The 19881-nt window shown below is 40.7% G+C and overlaps 1 protein-coding gene across 1 annotated transcript in view; it reads left to right on the top strand.

The window, feature by feature from the left end:
• The window catches only part of LOC128641666 (testis-expressed protein 47-like), a 37447-nt gene that overhangs the window by 3626 nt on the left and 13940 nt on the right, over positions 1–19881 (top strand). The window contains exons 2-4 of the mRNA XM_053694199.1: positions 7309–7381; positions 15908–16011; positions 18722–18786. Of these exons, the coding sequence (XP_053550174.1) occupies positions 7309–7381; positions 15908–16011; positions 18722–18786 (242 nt within the window). The remainder of the gene's footprint in view (positions 1–7308; positions 7382–15907; positions 16012–18721; positions 18787–19881) is intronic.

Genomic DNA, 19881 nt, shown 5'->3' with positions numbered 1-19881 from the left:
TTTATTACTGTGTGTGTGTATGTGAGGGTGATCTCACTATATATTTGTATATTACTGTGTGTGTATGTGAGGGTAATCTCACTATATATTTGTATATTACTGTGTGTATATGTGAGGGTGATCTCACTATATATCTGCATATTGCTGTGTGTGTATGTGAGGGTGATCTCACTATATATTTGTTTATTACTGTGTGTGTGTATGTGAGGGTGATCTCACTATATATTTGTATATTACTGTGTGTGTATGTGAGGGTAATCTCACTATATATTTGTATATTACTGTGTGTATATGTGAGGGTGATCTCACTATATATCTGCATATTGCTGTGTGTGTATGTGAGGGTGATCTCACTATATATTTGTATATTACTGTTTGTGTATGTGAGGGTGATCTCACTATATATCTCCATTTTACTGTGTGTGTATGTGAGGGTGATCTCCCTGCATATTTGTATATTACTGTGTGTGTATGTGAGGGTGATCTCACTATATATCTGCATATTGCTGTGTGTGTATGTGAGGGTAATCTCACTATATATCTGCATATTGCTGTGTTTGTATGTGAGGGTGATCTCACTATATATTTGTATATTACTGTGTGTGTATGTGAGGGTACTCTCACTATATATCTGCATATTACTGTGTTTATATGTGAGGGTAATCTCACTATATATTTGTATATTACGGTGTGTGTATGTGAGGGTGATCTCACTATATATTTGTATATTACTTTGTGTGTATGTTAGGGTACTCTCACTATATATCTGCATATTACTGTGTTTATATGTGAGGGTAATCTCACTATATATTTGTATATTACGGTGTGTGTATGTGAGGGTGATCTCACTATATATTTGTATATTACTTTGTGTGTATGTGAGGGTGATCTCACTATATATTTGTATATTACTGTGTGTGTATGTGAGGATAATCTCACTATCTATTTGTATATTGCTGTGTGTGTATGTGAGGGTGATCTCCCTGTTTATCTGCATATCACTGTGTGCGTATGTAAGGGTGATCCTCCTGCCCCTCACTGTGTGTGTATGTGAGGGTGATCTCCCTGTTTATCTGCATATTACTGTGTGTGTATGTGAGGGTGATCTCCCTGCTTATCTGCATATTACTGTGTGTGTATGTGAGGGTGATCTCCCTGCTTATCTGCATATTACTGTGTGTGTATGTGAGAGTGATCTCCCTGCAATCTCCATTTTACTGTGTGTGTATGTGAAGGTGATCTCCCTGCATATCTGCATATTACTGTGTGTTTATGTGAGGGTGATCTCACTATATATTTGTATATTACTGTGTGTGTATGTACGGGTGATCTCACTATATATCTGCATATTACTGTGTGTGTATGTAAGGGTGATCTCCCTGCAATCTGCATGTTGCTGTGTGTGTATGTGAGGGTTTTTTCCCTGCATGTCTGCATATTGCTGTGTGTGTATGTGAGGGTGATTTCCCTGCATGTCTGCATATTGCTGTGTGTGTATGTGAGGGTGATCTCCCCTGCTTATCTGCATACTACTGTGTTTGTATGTGAGGTTGATCTCCCTGTTTATTTGCATATTGCTGTGTGTGTATATGAGGGTGATTTACCTGCATATCTGCATATTACTGTGTGTATGTGAGGGTGATCTCCCCTGCATATCTGCATATTACTGTGTGTGCATATGAGGGTGATCTCCCTGTTTATTTGCATATTGCTGTGTGTGTATATGAGGGTGATTTCCCTGCAAATCTGCATATTACTGTGTGTATGTGAGGGTGATCTCCCTGCATATCTGCATATTATTGTGTTTTTATGTGAGGGTGATCTCCCTGCTCATCTGCATATTACTGTGTGTGAATATGAGGGTAATTTCACTGCATATCTGCATATTACTGTGTGTATGTGAGGGTGATCTCCCTGCATATCTGCATATTACTGTGTGTGCATATGAGGGTGATCTCCCTGTTTATTTGCATATTGCTGTGGGTGTATATGAGGGTGATTTCCCTGCAAATCTGCATATTACTGTGTGTATGTGAGGGTGATCTCCCTGCATATCTGCATATTACTGTGTTTTTATGTGAGGGTGATCTCCCTGCTCATCTGCATATTACTGTGTGTGAATATGAGGGTAATTTCACTGCTTATCTGCATATTACTGTGTGTGTATGTTAGGGTGATCTCCCTGTTTATTTGCATATTGCTGTGTGTGTATATGAGGGTGATTTCCCTGCATATCTGCATATTACTGTGTGTATGTGAGTGTGATCTCCCTGCTTATCTGCATATTACTGTGTGTGTATATGAGGGTGATTTCCCTGCATATCTGCATATTACTGTGTGTATGTGAGGGTGATCTCCCTGCATATCTGAATATTACTGTGTGTTTATGTGAGTGTGATCTCCCTGCTTATCTGAATATTACTGTGTGTGTATGTGAGGGTGATCACCCTGCTTATCTGCATATTACTGTGTGTGTATGTGAGGGTGATCTCCCTGCTTATCTGCATATTACTGTGTGTGTATGTGAGGGTGATCTCCCTGTTTATTTGCATATTGCTGTGTGTGTATATGAGGGTGATTTACCTGCATATCTGCATATTACTGTGTGTATGTGAGGGTGATCTCCCTGCATATCTGCATATTACTGTGTGTTTATGTGATTGTGATCTCCCTGCTCATCTGCATATTACTGTGTGTGTATATGAGGGTGATTTCCCTGCATATCTGCATATTACAGTGTGTGTATATGAGGGTGATTTTGCTGCTCATCTGCATATTACTGTGTGTGTATATGAGGGTGATTTTGCTGCATATCTGCATATTGCTGTGTGTTATATGAGGGTGATTTGGCTGCATATCTGCATATTGCTGTGTGTGTATATGAGGGTGATTTTGCTGCATATCTACATATTGTTGTGTGTGTATATGAGGGCGATTTCCCTGCATATTGCTGTGTGTGTATACGAGGGTGATTTTACTGCTTATCTGCATATTACTGTATGTGTATGCGAGGACGATCTCTCTGCTTTTCTGCATATTATTGTGTGTGTATGTGAGGGTAATTTCCCTGTATATCTGCATATTACTGTGTGTGTATGTGAGGGTGATCTCCCTGCATATCTGCATATTGCTGTGTATGTATGTGAGGGTGATCTCCCTGCTTATCTGCATATTGCTGTGTGTGTATGTGAGGGTGATCTCCCTGCATATCTGCATATTGCTGTGTGTGCATGTGAGGGTGATCTCCCCTGCTTATCTGCATATTACTGTGTGTGTATGTGAGGGTGATCTCCCCTGCATATCTGCATATTGCTATGTGTGTATGTGAGGGTGATCTCCCTGCTTATCTGCATATTACTGTGTGTGTATATGAGGGTGATTTACCTGCATATCTGGATATTGCTGTGTGTGTATGTGAGGGTGATCGCCCCTGCATATCTGCATATTGCTGTGTGTGCATGTGAGGGTGATCTCCCTGCTTATCTGCATATTACTGTGTGTGTATGTGAGGGTGATTTCCCTGCATATCTGCATATTGCTGTGTGTGTATGTGAGGGTGATCTCCCTGCATATCTGCATATTGCTGTGTGTGTATGTGAGGGTGATCTCCCCTGCATACTGCATATTGCTATGTGTGTATGTGAGGGTGATCTCCCCTGCATATCTGCATATTGCTGTGTGTGTATGTGAGGGTGATCTCCCTGCATATCTGCATATTGCTGTGTGTGTATGTGAGGGTGGTCTCCCCTGCATACTGCATATTGCTATGTGTGTATGTGAGGGTGATCTCCCCTGCATATCTGCATATTGCTGTGTGTGTATGTGAGGGTGATCTCCCCTGCTTATCTGCATATTACTGTGTGTGTATGTAAGGGTGATCTCCCCTGCTTATCTGCATATTACTGTGTGTGTATGTGAGGGTGATCTCCCCTGCATATCTGCATATTGCTATGTGTGTATGTGAGGGTGATCTCCCCTGCTTATCTGCATATTACTTTGTGTGTATGTGAGGGTGATCTCCCCTGCATATCTGCCTATTGCTATGTGTATGTAAAAGTGAACTCTTCTTTTGTAATAATAACCCAAACCTACTAGAATAATATATTCTATGCCAATCTGTTTTATGTATCCCTCATTTGCATGTTAACCAATTTCATATAATAAAATTCCTTTCTGTTGTTGTTTTCCTGCTATACGCTACCTAACTTCCTTATTATGTTGCTATGATACTTCCCAGGTTGCTATGGATACACTGATGCCTTCCTGGGTACCAGTAGTACAGTCTCTTAGGCCTTAACGATCCCTCTGCACATGGCTTCCAGCAGCACCCCCTCCTCCAGCCTACCCCGCACCTCTGCCTTCAGCAGTCGAATAGGAGGATACAAGGTGGGGACCCTAATGCTGACTATGCAGGGATTGTACAGATAGGATATTATTGCACTGGGTACTTACATCACTGGGTATTGCATATAAAGAAATTGGTACTCATTTCATAGTCTTTTTTTTTCAGGACATGTCTCTTACTTAGTTTCCAACTCAAATTATTGCCCATAATAATTAGAGAGACATTGTATTTAATAAGTTCTATCTTGTATATATTATTATATGAAAAAGCATCATCCAAACATGTCAAAAACAGCACACGGTTGTGACATAAGAAGAGAAGTCTATTTTCTTTCAATAATTGGTCACATGACTCAAATATAATTGACCATATTGTCACATCTAGTTATGTATGATAACATGATTGATCTGAAAATGCTAACTACCTATCTGACTAGATTCTAGCTTTAGAGTTAAAAAAAATAGGCTGGGTGTAAACACTTTTAGCTACATTTAGTTTGTCTATCTCGATACAGTTTTACACCCCTCCCCGATCCCTGGACAAAATGTGGTCCCCTAATATAATATAGAAATATACAGCAGCCCTGTGAGTTTTGAAAAATAATTTATGTAACAGACATGATACTCAACAACATCTAAAAGAGAAAATGTATTTAACAATGTTTTGTTTTTTGTTTTTAAATAGACCTTCCTGTGCTATAGAGTGAGTGTATATACACATAAATATAAATATATATATATATATATATATACTGTATATATATGCTTTTTTCTGTAGGAGTTATCTCTGTCAACCAATGAACAACAGATACTTAAGTATTAGTTGCATTTTCCTTTAATTCCACTTTAAATTTTGGTAACTTGCATTTAATAAATATTTTTTTTTGTGCACATTATTTTTGGTGGGGAACGTAGTGTTGCTTTTTTGACCGATTCATTTTATTTTTTTACTAACTGTAGATTCTTATTTACCATTTTTCAGCAATTCTTATTTGAAAGAGGAGACTCTTCTGTAGCATTTGAGATCTCATGGATGGATGTATAGATTACATTCTGATGAAAAAAAAAGAGATAGTTTTACCACTCCATTTTATTTCTCTAAATCTGTTGTCTAATATGTTAATAAATTGCAGTTTTTACAGTGAATAGGTATTTTGTAGGGGGTCAAGTGAATGCTCGTTTGAAAGAGGCGATTCTCCTCTTCAGTATGTGGTCTAATAGGTGCATGGATTTGTTTTTAGTTGAAATAGAGGCACAGTTATAGAACTCTCTCGTATGTATTTGTCACGGTATTGAGTGTTAACTGTCCATCCAGGAAATGGCCCAGAGGCTGAGAAGTGAATATCGAGGATCAGTAAATACCTTGAGATTTGTAAATAAAATGTTTAGTTATGCATAATGAAACAACTTTATAATATACTTTCATTATTATTTTTTCTCCCTTTTCGTGTAATTTAGCTATACAAATTGAGAATTTTCTATTTCTCAGAGCTGCCTACTCAAGGCTGACCCTGCTACATGCCTTTCCCTAATTGGAGATTTAGCTGAAAACAACTGCACAACAATGTACGTTATGCTAACATTATGACAGTGATTAGCCTTGTTGTCTGCAGACTAATGTTCACATTGGCTCCTCCCAAGAAGGCAAATGGTGGAGTTTTTCTATTGATAAACAAATGAAATAAAAGATGTTATTTCATTTTTTTATATATATTTGGCTGATATGTTATTCTACAGCTAACTAACAGAAAGTTCTTGTAATTACAAAGTGTTCACTGTCTCTTTAAAAATACACTGTCCCTACAAACATTAGACCCAGGACAAGACTATACATAATGAAGCGTGGTTGCACAGGCAGAGGTCGGCAACTTTCAGACAGAAGAGGTACTAGGGACAGGCAAAGATGAAGTCAGAAACAACCATGAGTTTGCAATGGTACTGAATTGTCCCCAAAGGATTGTCACAAAACAGGCCAGGTCGAATCTGGATCAGGTATGTATATCAACAGACAGGGATCAGGCAGAGAGAATATCAAAGTCAGAAGCCATACACAGGATACAAGAAAAAACACAAAGCACACCCAGGAAGGAACTCCAATCTCCAATCAATGGGCACAGAAATTACGCGGATTGTGTAAAACTAAGCCACAAATGCGGGAAACCATCATGCTAAAAATTAGACAAAAGGGGACGTTTCGGAAACTGCGAGAAAATCTAGCCCAACATGAAAAGGATGTAACTCATCAAAACAAACCCCTGTTTTCAAGGAGGCTCACCGAAGTTTGACAGTTTTACTCTAAACCTGGTGTCAACAGGGTAGAAAACTGTCATTTTAACAGCAATATGAATTTTCTCTTTGCAGCAAGGGGCAGTACGGTATTTTTAATAGGGGGATAAAAGCACCCCAGTCTTTCTGATTGGTAATTGGGCTGAAGGAAAATTGCCCACTCCGTCTGATGTCCCTTCCTAATTTACCACATCCCCGGACCACCCGTTCACACTGTAAATACGTACAGGGGCGGATTTATAATAAGGCAGAGTAGGCATGTGCCTACATACGCCCTCCATAGCGGCCTATTATAAATACCGTTCAGCCGGCTACCTTAACTAAGATGGTCGCCAGCAGTGAAATAACTGCAGATGCATGGGGGCCATCTTTGTTAAGGTCGCCTTGAGTATAACCCATGCACGCATTTTGGCTTCTCACGCACATGGTCAATGCTTGCAGCGGCCTTAAAAAATTGTACGCTGGCACATCGGTGAATGGTTAACGGGGAGCACAGGGGACATTAGGGGCGCTTCAGATTTTGGTGCCTACAGACACCTGGGCTGTAAATCCAGCCCTGTGTACATAGAATAAATGCCTTTACTTTCTTGTACATGTGTACTGGCAATGCTGTTTTGCATGTTATATAAGTGAATCTTTCCTTTATGAGTCTGTAACAATATATTTTTTTTCTTTCAGAAATGTATTCTCTACAGAATGTTTTATGTGGCTGAGATCTCTTCAACACAAGCAAAAAGTAACAATATTAATGGTAATAATGACAATCTTGGAGAAGATATTTTATATATAGTATTACGCATTCTAAATTTTATATATATATATTTATTTATATACATATTAGATGACTCAAATGTATGTCTAACTGGTTATCACTAAATTAAACTTGGATAATTAACATGAGATTATATCATGTCTTATAAATATTGGATAGAATCTTGTGACTGTTCTAGACATAACTATTCTTAACAGCTATTTTCAAAAGCTATTATCAAAGGCATATCAGATATTATAAAAAGCAATGCCAATCAATATTCATATTTAAACCATGAGGTTGTAAAGTGTCCAGTCTAAAGATCCATTTGGCCTCTAGCTAAAGAAGTTTTTTCTTTCTATCACCACCTCTCTTTAAGGGGGGCTCATGATCAATCAAAATAATCTTAAAGGACCATTAAACTTTACATTTTAACAATGCATACAATTACATTATTGCAAGGGAAACATTATTGCAAAATACATTCATTGTTTATTGTACTGCATTTTACTGTAAAATACATCTACAAATTGTGCTTGTTTCACTTTCTCCCAGGGAGGTTTGGGTTAATACTTTTAGGCAATTTATGTAAGCTTTTGTTTACTTCACCCTCCACCCTAAATTCTCATCAGTCACATGTTTGTAAAAGGGGATTATGAGTTTTGCCTCAACAATCATGATAGGAGAAGCATTCTTTTCAATAGTAACTAAGTTGAATCAGTGCTAAACCACCTTAAGGGAAGAGATAAGGGCCGGCTTCCCCAGTCTCTAAACTGCACATGTGCAAACAGAGTTTATGCTGTATCTGAATATTAGTTTGTGATTGGATAGCAGGGGTTCTTTTGTTTTAGGGGACAGGGAAATCAGTGAAATGAATAAACATAAAACAATATGCTAATTTTACAAAATAAAGCTTCAGTTTTCATTGCAAAATTATTCTCAGATCTAAAGGTTCAAAATCGTGTAGTTTATAATTTGTGTTTAGTGGTACTTTATGATCCTTAACTGCATGCTCGTCTTCCAGGAAATGTCTAGCCACAGGTTGTTCTGTTTCTTTAATATCCAAAGCGGCTCTAATAGAACTGCAATAATTGGCCATTCTTTTTTTAATGTTGTCATCTGTTTTACGTACATAACATTTCTCACATACACAACTCAATAGGTAAATCACAAACTTAGTTAAACATGTCATATAGTGACGTATCTGATATTTCTTGTTTTTATAGGGGTGTCTAAACACAGACCCCTGAATCATCGCTTTGCAGGCAGTGCAATTGGGACATCTGTAAGAACCTAGTTTTCTGAAACTTCGCCAAGATTCTCTATTGTAGCTATGAAGAGGGTCAGTCAGAACCAATAGATCTTTTAAATGATGATTTTGCTTATAACCCATACGGGGAGGTGCATAATACTCAAAAGGTAATATATGATTGTTTTTCAAAATCCACCAATTATCTCACGGCAGTATTAGCCAAAATATGTGATGTTGGACTCAAGTGGAGAAGGAACTTCTGCGTATGAAGAATATGGGAGTTATTGAAGAGGTTGTTGAAGCAACTGACTGGTGTGCCCCCATTGTGCCTTTTGCAAAGAAAAACGGGAAAGTACGCATCTGCGTAGACTTGAAAAGGCTGAATGAGGCAGTTAAGAGAGAGAGATATGTGCTGCCAACGCTTGAAGACATAGCTCCGAAACTGGCTGGGGCGAAGTTCTTCTCTACACTGGATGCTTCCAGCGGCTTCTGGCAGATACCTCTGGATCCAAAGTTCCGCAAACATATTACCTTCATCATACCGGTAGGTCGGTTTTGCTTCTGCAGACTCCCCTTTGGAATATCCTCTGCTCCTGAAATCTTTCAAAGTGAGATGAGTTCCCTCCTAAGGGACCACGAGGGCACAGCAGTTGTCATGGATGACATTTTAGTGTATGGGTCTACATTGGAAGAACATGATCAGCAATTGAGCTGTGTGCTGCAGACCATTAGAGAGTCCGGGCTGAAATTAAATAAAGAGAAATGCCATTTTAAAAAATCTAAGTTATGTTACTTTGAGCATATCATCAATGGAGATGGCATCAAGTCGGACCCTGATAAATTCCTTGCTATTGAACAGATGAAAAGTTCTTCTGATGTACACAAGCTGAGACAAATATTGGGCCTTGTGAATTATGTGGGCAGGTTCCTTCCAGATTTATCCACAGTACTACACCCTATCACAGAGTTGTTGAAGAAAGATGTTGCCTGGGTCTGAGGACCTTTACAGGAAAAGCTTTTGTACAGGTCAAGTCCCTGCTGGGATCTGCCTCCGTGTTGGGGTTCTATGACCCTTATTAAAAGACTGGTTAGTGCTGATGCAAGCAGTTATGGGCTAGGGGCCACCCTCCTGCAGCTGAATGAGAACAAGCTACAGCCCATCACCTACTGTTCCCGTACACTGACGACTGCTGAATCAAAATACGCCCAAATTGAGAAAGAGTGCTTGGCTGCAATTTGGGCCTGTGAGCACTTCCAGTGTTACCTAGTGGGTTTAGAGAAATTTAGTCTTGAAACTGACCACAAACCCCTAGTCCCTCTAATAAACTCCTATGATATTGACAAGACACCCCTAAGATGCCAGAGACTTCTGATGAGGCTGCTCAGGTTCAACGTTCAGGCAGTGCATGTGCTGGGGAAACAACTGGTAGTGGCAGATACACTTTCCAGACTCCCGTTGGCTGCTGCTGAAGTATCTTCAACGGAATCAGATGTGAAAGTGTATGTGGATTCAGTTCTGGCATCCAAATCCATTTTGTCAGGAAAGCTAGAGCAAATAAGAAAGGAGACATGTTTAGATACAGATCTTCAAGAAGTTATTAAGTACATAAAAGAAGGTTGGCCTGAGAGCCGGACAGCCTGAATGTCTTTAAGTTCTTACCAGTCAGAGAGGTCACAGCTCACGGAGCTGGATGGTTTGGTGATGTTTTAAGACCGCATTGCAATTCCTGTTAGGATTCATGATGGCCACTTGGACATTACAAAGTGCAGAGAAAGGGCAGCTATGGCTGTATGGTGGCCTGGGATCAGTTCCGACATTGAGAGCCACGTGTCAAAATGTGCCTTTTACTCAGAGAAGGGAGCCCTTGATATCTACCCCGCTGCCTGCATGTCTGTGGCAGAAGATAGGCCCAGATTTGTGGGAACTGCATGGGAATAAATACCTAGTCTTGGTTGACTACTATTCCAGGTATTTGGAGATTGCACCCTTGAATGAGATCACCAGTTAAGCCGTTATCACTCGTCTCAAGAGCTTGTTTGCCCGGTGGGGCATACCAATGGAGCTAGTGAGTGATAACAGAATGCTGTTTGCTTCCATGGAGTTCAGTTCTTTCAGCAGTGAATATGATTTTGGCCATTCTACATCAAGTCCACATTACCCACAGGCCAATGGAATGGCTGAAAGGGCAGTTCAAACAACCAAGTTAATTTTGAAGCAATCTAAGCCGTACCTAGCTCTTTTGGCCTATAGGGCGACTCCCATCCAAGCTGCAAGCTTTAGCCCGGCACAGTTGATGCTAGGATGACAGTTTTGCACTACACTACCCTTTGTGCGCGTTTTCAAGCCAGCTCGCTCTGTTCCTCTGGACGAGGTCCTTAGGAGGGATGAAGAGGCAAAAAGGGGCTACCGATTCTTCTACGGCAGAAAACACTCTGTGACGCCCTTGCAGGAGCTGAATTTGGGCGGCCAAAATGTTAGAGTTAAGCTGGATGATGAGAAGAAATGAAAGACGCCTGCTACGGTAATAGGATGCTCTCCAGAACCAAGGTCTTATGTAGTCCTTACTGAAGGAGGGGCAGTCACATGTCAAAATAGAAGACATCTTCAGCCAGTACCTGAGAGTTTGGGACTGGATGCCTCAGAGCCACAGCCGGTGGGATACCCTATTTTAAGAGGGGTAACTTCCCCTCAGCAAGCCAAGACCACAGCAGGGATACTTCTTTGCTTCCAGCAGACTCTCAATCACCTTCTTCTGTATCAGAGGACAGTTCATATAAAATGACATAAAGTGGAAAAGTTGTGAAACTTCTAGCCCGCTACCGGGATTAGCACTGTAGTTAGATCAGTGACCAGAAGAATGGGCAGAATAATCCCATGGTCACTGTGGACTAGCATATTCTACCCCGATGTCCAAGTCAGGATTGTATTTCTTGTTCATATATATTCTCTTATAAATTGTTATTTGTTGTTCACTAAACAAAACTATTTTTGTATGCTTCTTGTATACCTTGTTATTTGTTGTAAAAATGTATGCCTTGTCCTTTGGAAAAGGGGAAGATGTGATGAGAGTGGGAGTGTGACGTCACCGGATGGGGCCGTGGCTTATAGCCGTTATAGTCTATCTCTATGTTAAAGCCCCTTGCCTTGGTTTTTTAACACCTGATGCCTCATTTTTTTAAACCCTTATAACTTTTTATTGCAATTTTTTAAAAATACATTTTTGTCAGACCGTGTTAATATGTGTTTAACTGTAATGTGTAAGGAATTTTTTTATGTGTTTTGTGCAACTTTTTAGTCAAGCATAACAGTTAAAGGGCCATAATACCCAAATGTTTAAACACTTGAAAGTGATGCAGTATAGCTGTAAAAAGCTGACTAGAAAATATCACCTGAACATCTCTATGTAAAAAAGAAAGATATTTTACCTCAAAAGTTCCTCAGTAGCCACCTCCCATTGTAAAGGATTTCTAAGCAGCATATTAGTGTGTCTGTCCTGGGACAGCTGAATGGATGAGCCTCGTGCACTCTCATATTATTTCCCTATTCAGTGTAACAATGAAATCTCATGAGAGTTAAGTCAAATCTCATGAGATCACAGTAAAAGAGTTCATGACCTCAGCACTGCTGATGTTGATTGGCTGCTGTTCATTTCTTCATTTTTTTTTTTTTTACCTGCAGCTGGGAGCAGCTGAAGTATATTTTTTTACGCAGAACTTACTCTGCTGAGCTGAGGAGATTGTTAGGTAAAATATCTTCCTTTTTTACATAGAGATGCTCAGGTGATATTTTCCTGTCAGCTTTTTACAGTTATACTGCATCAGTTTCAAGTGATTTAGCATATGAGTATTATGTCCCATTTATATTAGTGATTTAGCATATGAGTATTATGTCCCTTTAAGTTACAGGGGCCGATTTATTATACTGCATCTGTTTCAAGTGATTTAGCATATGAGTATTATGTCCCTTTAATCAGAGCTCTGAAGTCGCACTAACCCGATAAGCGTAAAACATAATTGCGCTCAACTTATAATACGCACGCTACTTCAGACGTAAAATACCCCTTATTGCTCTCACGCAACAGTTTGCGTGCAACTCGTAATCAAGCCTATTATGTGGTATTAAAGTGCCTCCATACCTGCCCACTGGGTGCATAATTACTACTTACATGCCTGCCCACAGTATGTGGTATTACAGTGCCGACATACCTGCTCACAGTATGTGGTATTACAGTGCCTACATACCTGCCCACAGTACGTGGTATTACAGTGCCGACATACCTGCTCACAGTATATGGTATTACAGTGCCTACATACCTGCTAACAGTATGTGATATTACAGTGCCTACTTACCTGCCCACAGTATGTGATATTACAGTGCCTACATACCTGCTAACAGTATGTGATATTACAGTGCCTACATACCTGCTCACAGTATGTGGTATTACAGTGCCTACTTACCTGCCCACAGTATGTGATATTACAGTGCCTACATACCTGCTAACAGTATGTGATATTACAGTGTCTACATACCTTCTCACAGTATGTGGTATTACAGTGCCTACATACCTACTCACAGTATGTGGTATTACAGTGCCTACTTACCTGCCCACAGTATGTGATATTACAGTGCCTACATACCTACTAACAGTATGTGATATTACAGTGCCTAGATACCTACCCACAGTATGTGGTATTACAGTGCCTACATACCTGTCCAGTGCCCACAGTATGTGGTATTACAGTGCCTACATAACTGCCCACAGTATGTGGTATTACAGTGCCTACATACCTGCTCACAGTATGCGGCATTACAGTGCCTACATACCTGCCCATAGTATGTGGTATTACAGTGCCTACATAACTGCTCACAGTATGTGGCATTACAGTGCCTACATAACTGCCCACATTATGTGGTATTACAGTGCCTACATACCTGCCCACAGTATGTGATATTACAGTGCCTACATACCTGCCCCTAGTATGTGGTATTACAGTGCCTACATACCTGCTCACAGTATGTGGTATTACAGTGCCTACATACCTGCCCACAGTATGTGGTATTACAGTGCCTACATACCTGCCCACAGTATGTGGTATTACAGTGCCTACATACCTGCCCACAGTATGTGGTATTACAGTGCCTACATAAATGCCCATACTATGTGGTATTACAGTGCCTACATACCTGCTCACAGTATGTGGTATTACAGTGCCTACATAACTGCCCATACTATGTGGTATTACAGTGCCTACATACCTGCCCACAGTATGTGGTATTACAGTGCCTACATACCTGCTCACAGTATGTGGTATTACAGTGCCTACATACCTGCCCACAGTATGTAGTATTACAGTGCCTACATACCTGCTAACAGTATGTGATATTACAGTGCCTAGATACCTACCCACAGTATGTGGTATTACAGTGCCTACATACCTGCCCAGTGCCCACAGTATGTGGTATTACAGTGCCTACATAACTGCCCACAGTATGTGGTATTTCAGTGCCTACATACCTGCTCACAGTATGTGGCATTACAGTGCCTACATACCTGCCCATAGTATGTGGTATTACAGTGCCTACATAACTGCTCACAGTATGTGGCATTACAGTGCCTACATAACTGCCCACAGTATGTGGTATTACAGTGCCTACATACCTGCCCACAGTATGTGATATTACAGTGCCTACATACCTGCCCCTAGTATGTGGTATTACAGTGCCTACATACCTGCTCACAGTATGTGGTATTACAGTGCCTACATACCTGCCCACAGTATGTGGTATTACACTGCCTACATACCTGCCTACAGTATGTGGTATTACAGTGCCTACATACCTGCCCACAGTATGTGGTATTACAGTGCCTACATAACTGCCCATACTATGTGGTATTACAGTGCCTACATACCTGCTCACAGTATGTGGTATTATAGTGCCTACATAATTGCCCATACTATGTGGTATTACAGTGCCTACATACCTGCCCACAGTATGTGGTATTACAGTGCCTACATACCTGCTCACAGTATGTGGTATTACAGTGCCTACATACCTGCCCACAGTATGTAGTATTACAGTGCCTACATACCTGCCCACAATATGTGGTATTACAGTGCCTACATACCTGCCCACCGTATGTGGTATTACAGTGCCTACATACCTGCCCACCGTATGTGATATTACAGTGCCTACATAACTGCTCACAGTATGTGATATTACAGTGCCTACATAACTGCTCACAGTATGTGATATTACAGTGCCTACATACCTGCCCATAGTATGTGATATTACAGTGCCTACATACCTGCCCCTAGTATGTGGTATTACGGTGCCTACATACCTGCCCACAGTATGTGGTATTACAGTGCCTACATACCTGCCCACAGTATGTGATATTACAGTGCCTACATAACTGCTCACAGTATGTGATATTACAGTGCCTACATACCGGCCCACAGTTTGTGGTATTACAGGGCCTACATACCTGCCCATAGTATGTGGTATTACAGTGCCTACATAACTGCCCATAGTATGTGGTATTACAGTGCCTACATACCTGCCCATAGTATGTGGTATTACAGTGCCTACATACCTGCCCATAGTATGTGGTATTACAGTGCCTACATACCTGCCCATAGTATGTGGTATTACAGTGCCTACATACCTGCCCATAGTATGTGGTATTACAGTGCCTACATACCTGCCCACAGTATGTGATATTACAGTGCCTACATAACTGCCCATACTATGTGGTATTACAGTGCCTACATACCTGCCCACCGTATGTGGTATTACAGTGCCTACATACCTGCCCATAGTATGTGGTATTACAGTACCTACATACCTGCCCATAGTATGTGGTATTACAGTGCCTACATACCTGCCCATAGTATGTGGTATTACAGTGCCTACATACCTGCCCATAGTATGTGGTATTACAGTGCCTACATACCTGCCCATAGTATGTGGTATTACAGTGCCTACATACCTGCCCATAGTATGTGGTATTACAGTGCCTACATACCTGCCCACATTGAGCTAGATTACAAATGGCGCGCTATCATTAACTTGCGCTCATATTACAAGATGAAAGTAAATATGAACACACAAGCGCAAACTAAATTTAGCCCTCACATTGATCATAATATTTCTAATATTTGGATGCAAACAGGAGGTTTTTTAGATTTCATGTATTTATTTAACCATAAAAGTTGAATTATTCTTATATAATTTAGATATAAAAAATAACTTTTTAATTCTTTTTATAAAGATCACTATGAACAACTTATCCACAACTTGACAAAGTCTCATCTTGGAGCTGCAATCTCAGGTTTACTTCTTCTCTATCCCAGCCACATCATTCACATTATAGAGGTAGGTGCTATCCTCTCGTCTGCCAAATTGTGATCTGTTATAGAGGTAGGTTATATGTGCTAGGCTGCCAAATTGTGATCTGTTATAGAGGTAGGTGCTATCTGGTAGTCTGCTTAATTGTGATCTGCTATAGCGGTAGGTGTTATGTGCTAGCCTGCTGAATTGTGATCTGTTATAGTGGTAGGTGCTATATGCTAGCCTGCTTAATTGTGATCTGTTATAGTGGTAGGTGCTATGTGCTAGCCTGCTTAATTGTGATCTGTTATAGAGGTAGATTGTATGTGCTAGGCTGCCATTTGGTATCTGTTATAGTGGTAGGTGCTATATGCTAGCCTGCTTAATTGTGATCTGTTATAGAGGTAGGTTATACGGTATGTGTTAGGCTGCTGAATTTGGATCTGTTAAAGCTGTAGGTGCTATCTGCTAGTCTGCTAACTGCTTAATTGTGATCTGTTATAGCGATAGGTGTTATGTGCTAGCCTGCTGAATTGTGATCTGTTATGGTGGTAGGTGCTATATGCTAGCCTGCTTAATTGTGATCTGTTATAGAGATAGGTTGTATGTGCTAGGCTACCGAATTGTGATTTGTTATAGTGGTAGGTGCTATATGCTAGCCTGCTTAATTGTGATCTGTTATAGAGGTAGGTGGTATGTGCTAGGCTGCTTAATTATGATCTGTTATAGAGGTAGGTGCTATCTGCTAGGCTGCTAAACTGTGATTTGTTTTAGAGGTAGGTGCTATGTGCTAACCTGCTGAATTTTTATCTGTTATAGAGGTAGGTGCTAACTGCTAGCCTGCTTAATTGTGATCTATTATAGAGGTAGGTGCTATGTTCTAGGTTGCTACATTGTGATCAGTTCTAGTGGTAGTTGCTATCTGCTAGGCTGCTAAATTTTGATCTGTTATAGAGGTGGGTGCTATCTGCTAGGCTGCTAAATTGTCATCTGTTATAGCCGTAGGTGCTATCTTATCTGCTAGGCTGCTGAATTGTGATCTGTTATAGAGGTAGGTGCTATCTGCTAGGCTGCTGAATTGTGATCTGTTATAGAGGTAGGTGCTATTGGCTAGGCTGCTGAATTGTGATCTGTTAGAGAGGTATGTGCTATTGGCTAGGCTGCTGAATTGTGATCTGTTATAGAGGTAGGTGCTATGTGCTAGGCTGTTGAATTGTTATCTGTTATAGAGGTAGGTGCTATTGGCTAGGCTGCTTAATTGTGATCTGTTATAGAGGTAGGTGCTATCTGCTAGGCTGCTGAATTGTCATCTGTTATAGCCGTAGGTGCTATCGGCTAGGCTGCTGAATTGTGCTCTGTTATAGAGGTAGGTGCTATTGGCTAGGCTGCTGAATTGTGATCTGTTATAGAGGTAGGTGCTATCTGCTAGCCTGCTGAATTGTGATCTGTTATAGAGGTAGGTGCTATCGGCTAGGCTGCTGAATTGTTATCTGTTATAGAGGTAGGTGCTATCTGCTAGCCTGCTGAATTGTGATCTGTTATAGAGGTAGGTGCTATCGGCTAGGCTGCTGAATTGTGATCTGTTATAGAGGTAGGTGCTATTGGCTAGGATGCTGAATTGTGATCTGTTATAGAGGTAGGTGCTATTGGCTAGGATGCTGAATTGTGATCTGTTATAGAGGTAGGTGCTATTGGCTAGGCTGCTGAATTGTGATCTGTTATAGAGGTAGGTGCTATGTGCTAGCCTGCTGAATTGTGATCTGTTATAGAGGTAGGTGCTATTGGCTAGGCTGCTGAATTGTGATCTGTTATAGAGGTAAGTGCTATCTGCTAGCCTGCTGAATTGTGATCTGTTATAGAGGTAGGTGCTATGTGCTAGCCTGCTGAATTGTGATCTGTTATAGAGGTAGGTGCTATTGGCTAGGCTGCTGAATTGTGATCTGTTATAGAGGTAGGTGCTATCTGCTAGGCTGCTGAATTGTGATCTGTTATAGAGGTAGGTGCTATCCGCTAGCCTGCTGAATTGTGATCTGTTATAGAGGTAGGTGCTATCTGCTAGCCTGCTGAATTGTGATCTGTTATAGAGGTAGGTGCTATTGGCTAGGCTGCAGAATTGTGAGCTGTTATAGAGGTAGGTGCTATCGGCTAGGCTGCTGAATTGTGATCTGTTATAGAGGTAGGTGCTATCTGCTAGCCTGCTGAATTGTGATCTGTTATACAGGTAGGTGCTATGTGCTAGGCTGCTGAATTGTGATCTGTTATAGAGGTAGGTGCTATCTGCTAGGCTGCTGAATTGTGATCTGTTATAGAGGTAGGTGTTATCTGCTAGGCTGCTGAATTGTGATCTGTTATAGGGGTAGGTGCTATCGCCTAGGCTGCTGAATTGTGATCTGTTATAGAGGTAGGTGCTATCTGCTAGGCTGCTAAATTGTGATCTGTTATAGAGGTAGGTGCTATCGCCTAGGCTGCTGAATTGTGATCTGTTATAGAGGTAGGTGCTATCTGCTAGGCTGCTGAATTGTGATCTGGTATAGAGGTAGGTGCTATGTGCTAGCCTGCTGAATTGTGATCTGTTATAGAGGTAAGTGCTATCGGCTAGGCTGCTGAATTGTTATCTGTTATAGAGGTAGGTGCTATGTGCTAGCCTGCTTAATTGTGATCTGTTATAGAGGTAGGTGCTAGGCTGCTAATTTGGATTTCAGCAATAACCTGTGTCCTCCAGTCAATACTAATGTTATATTTCTCATCTCTGCAGTCTTCCAGTGAGATTCTGTATGCAATTCTACAGGACCTTGTTCAGATTCAGGAGCAGGGTACAAGGTAGGTGAGATTGTCTCCCCTATTTACTGTGTCTAGCTATGATGTGGGTATTGTATATAATCATTTTACTTTACTGTGGAGAAGAAGGTAATTTAAAATGTATTACAGTTTTAATTGATGTTTCTGTGTTGAATAAACCTACTTTTATTTTCGGCAGCGTTGTGGATTTGTCACTGTTCACCAGTACAGGTATGGGAGTAGTGTTTATCAAGCAATACACATGAAGGGCCAAATAACAAGTGGCGCGCTAATGATAGCGCGGGACGCAATGTGCGATATCGCTGGGTCGTGTTAATATAAGGGCACAACTTCATATTATAGGTCCATGGTAAACCACGTTAACCAGAGAAGGGTTACTTCGCTTGAGCGCAACCTATATTTTTAATAGGAAAATTAGAAAAAACAAAAGCGCTTCCCTATACCGGTAATAAGGTATAGTAATTGATGTAATTGTGCATGTATAGTTATGCCCAATATGGTAAAATGATACACTTAGTCCACCTATAATGGAAAATACACAAAGTCCGAGGACTAAAGCACCTGGGTCCGAAATGGCAGGAATGTCCCAATAGTCTCTTAAGCTCAAATTTAATCACTGACCTTGAGATGGAGAGTATGTCCCTGATTCAAACCACAAACAGGTGTAGAGTTGAAAGTGAGCTTGTTAATTCCACAGATAGGAGTGGTCGTATCCCCAACGCCGTGGTATGTGAAGGCGTGTGAAGCTGCTGCTCTTTGTGAACGGAGGGTCTCTGTTAACTCCCTCCCAAAGCGATACTGAGGAGATTAAAAAAGACAAGAGCGCAAAGGAGCCTCTCTAAGAGTAAAAGTTTTACTAAGCACTCAATTCAGCGCAAAATACAGCAATATACGTACAAAAGCTAAAATCAAACAAGCAGTGTGTGATAATATCACCATATGTTTCTCCCCGGCAGACAAGGGTAAGTCTTTGCAGATTGCAAGAAGCCGTTTGAACTTCCAAATTTTACCGCCAGCAGGACGGCTGATTTCAGGCTTGCATAAGAGGAGAAACGCGTTAACCTCAACGCGTTTCTTCTGGTATCCACCAGACTTTTTCAAGAGGAATGTTACACA

Source organism: Bombina bombina, chromosome 11, assembly GCF_027579735.1.
Source record: "Bombina bombina isolate aBomBom1 chromosome 11, aBomBom1.pri, whole genome shotgun sequence".
Taxonomy (NCBI): Eukaryota; Metazoa; Chordata; class Amphibia; order Anura; family Bombinatoridae; genus Bombina; species Bombina bombina.
Note: the sequence above shows the minus strand (reverse complement) of the source record. Positions and strands in the feature narration are given on the sequence as shown.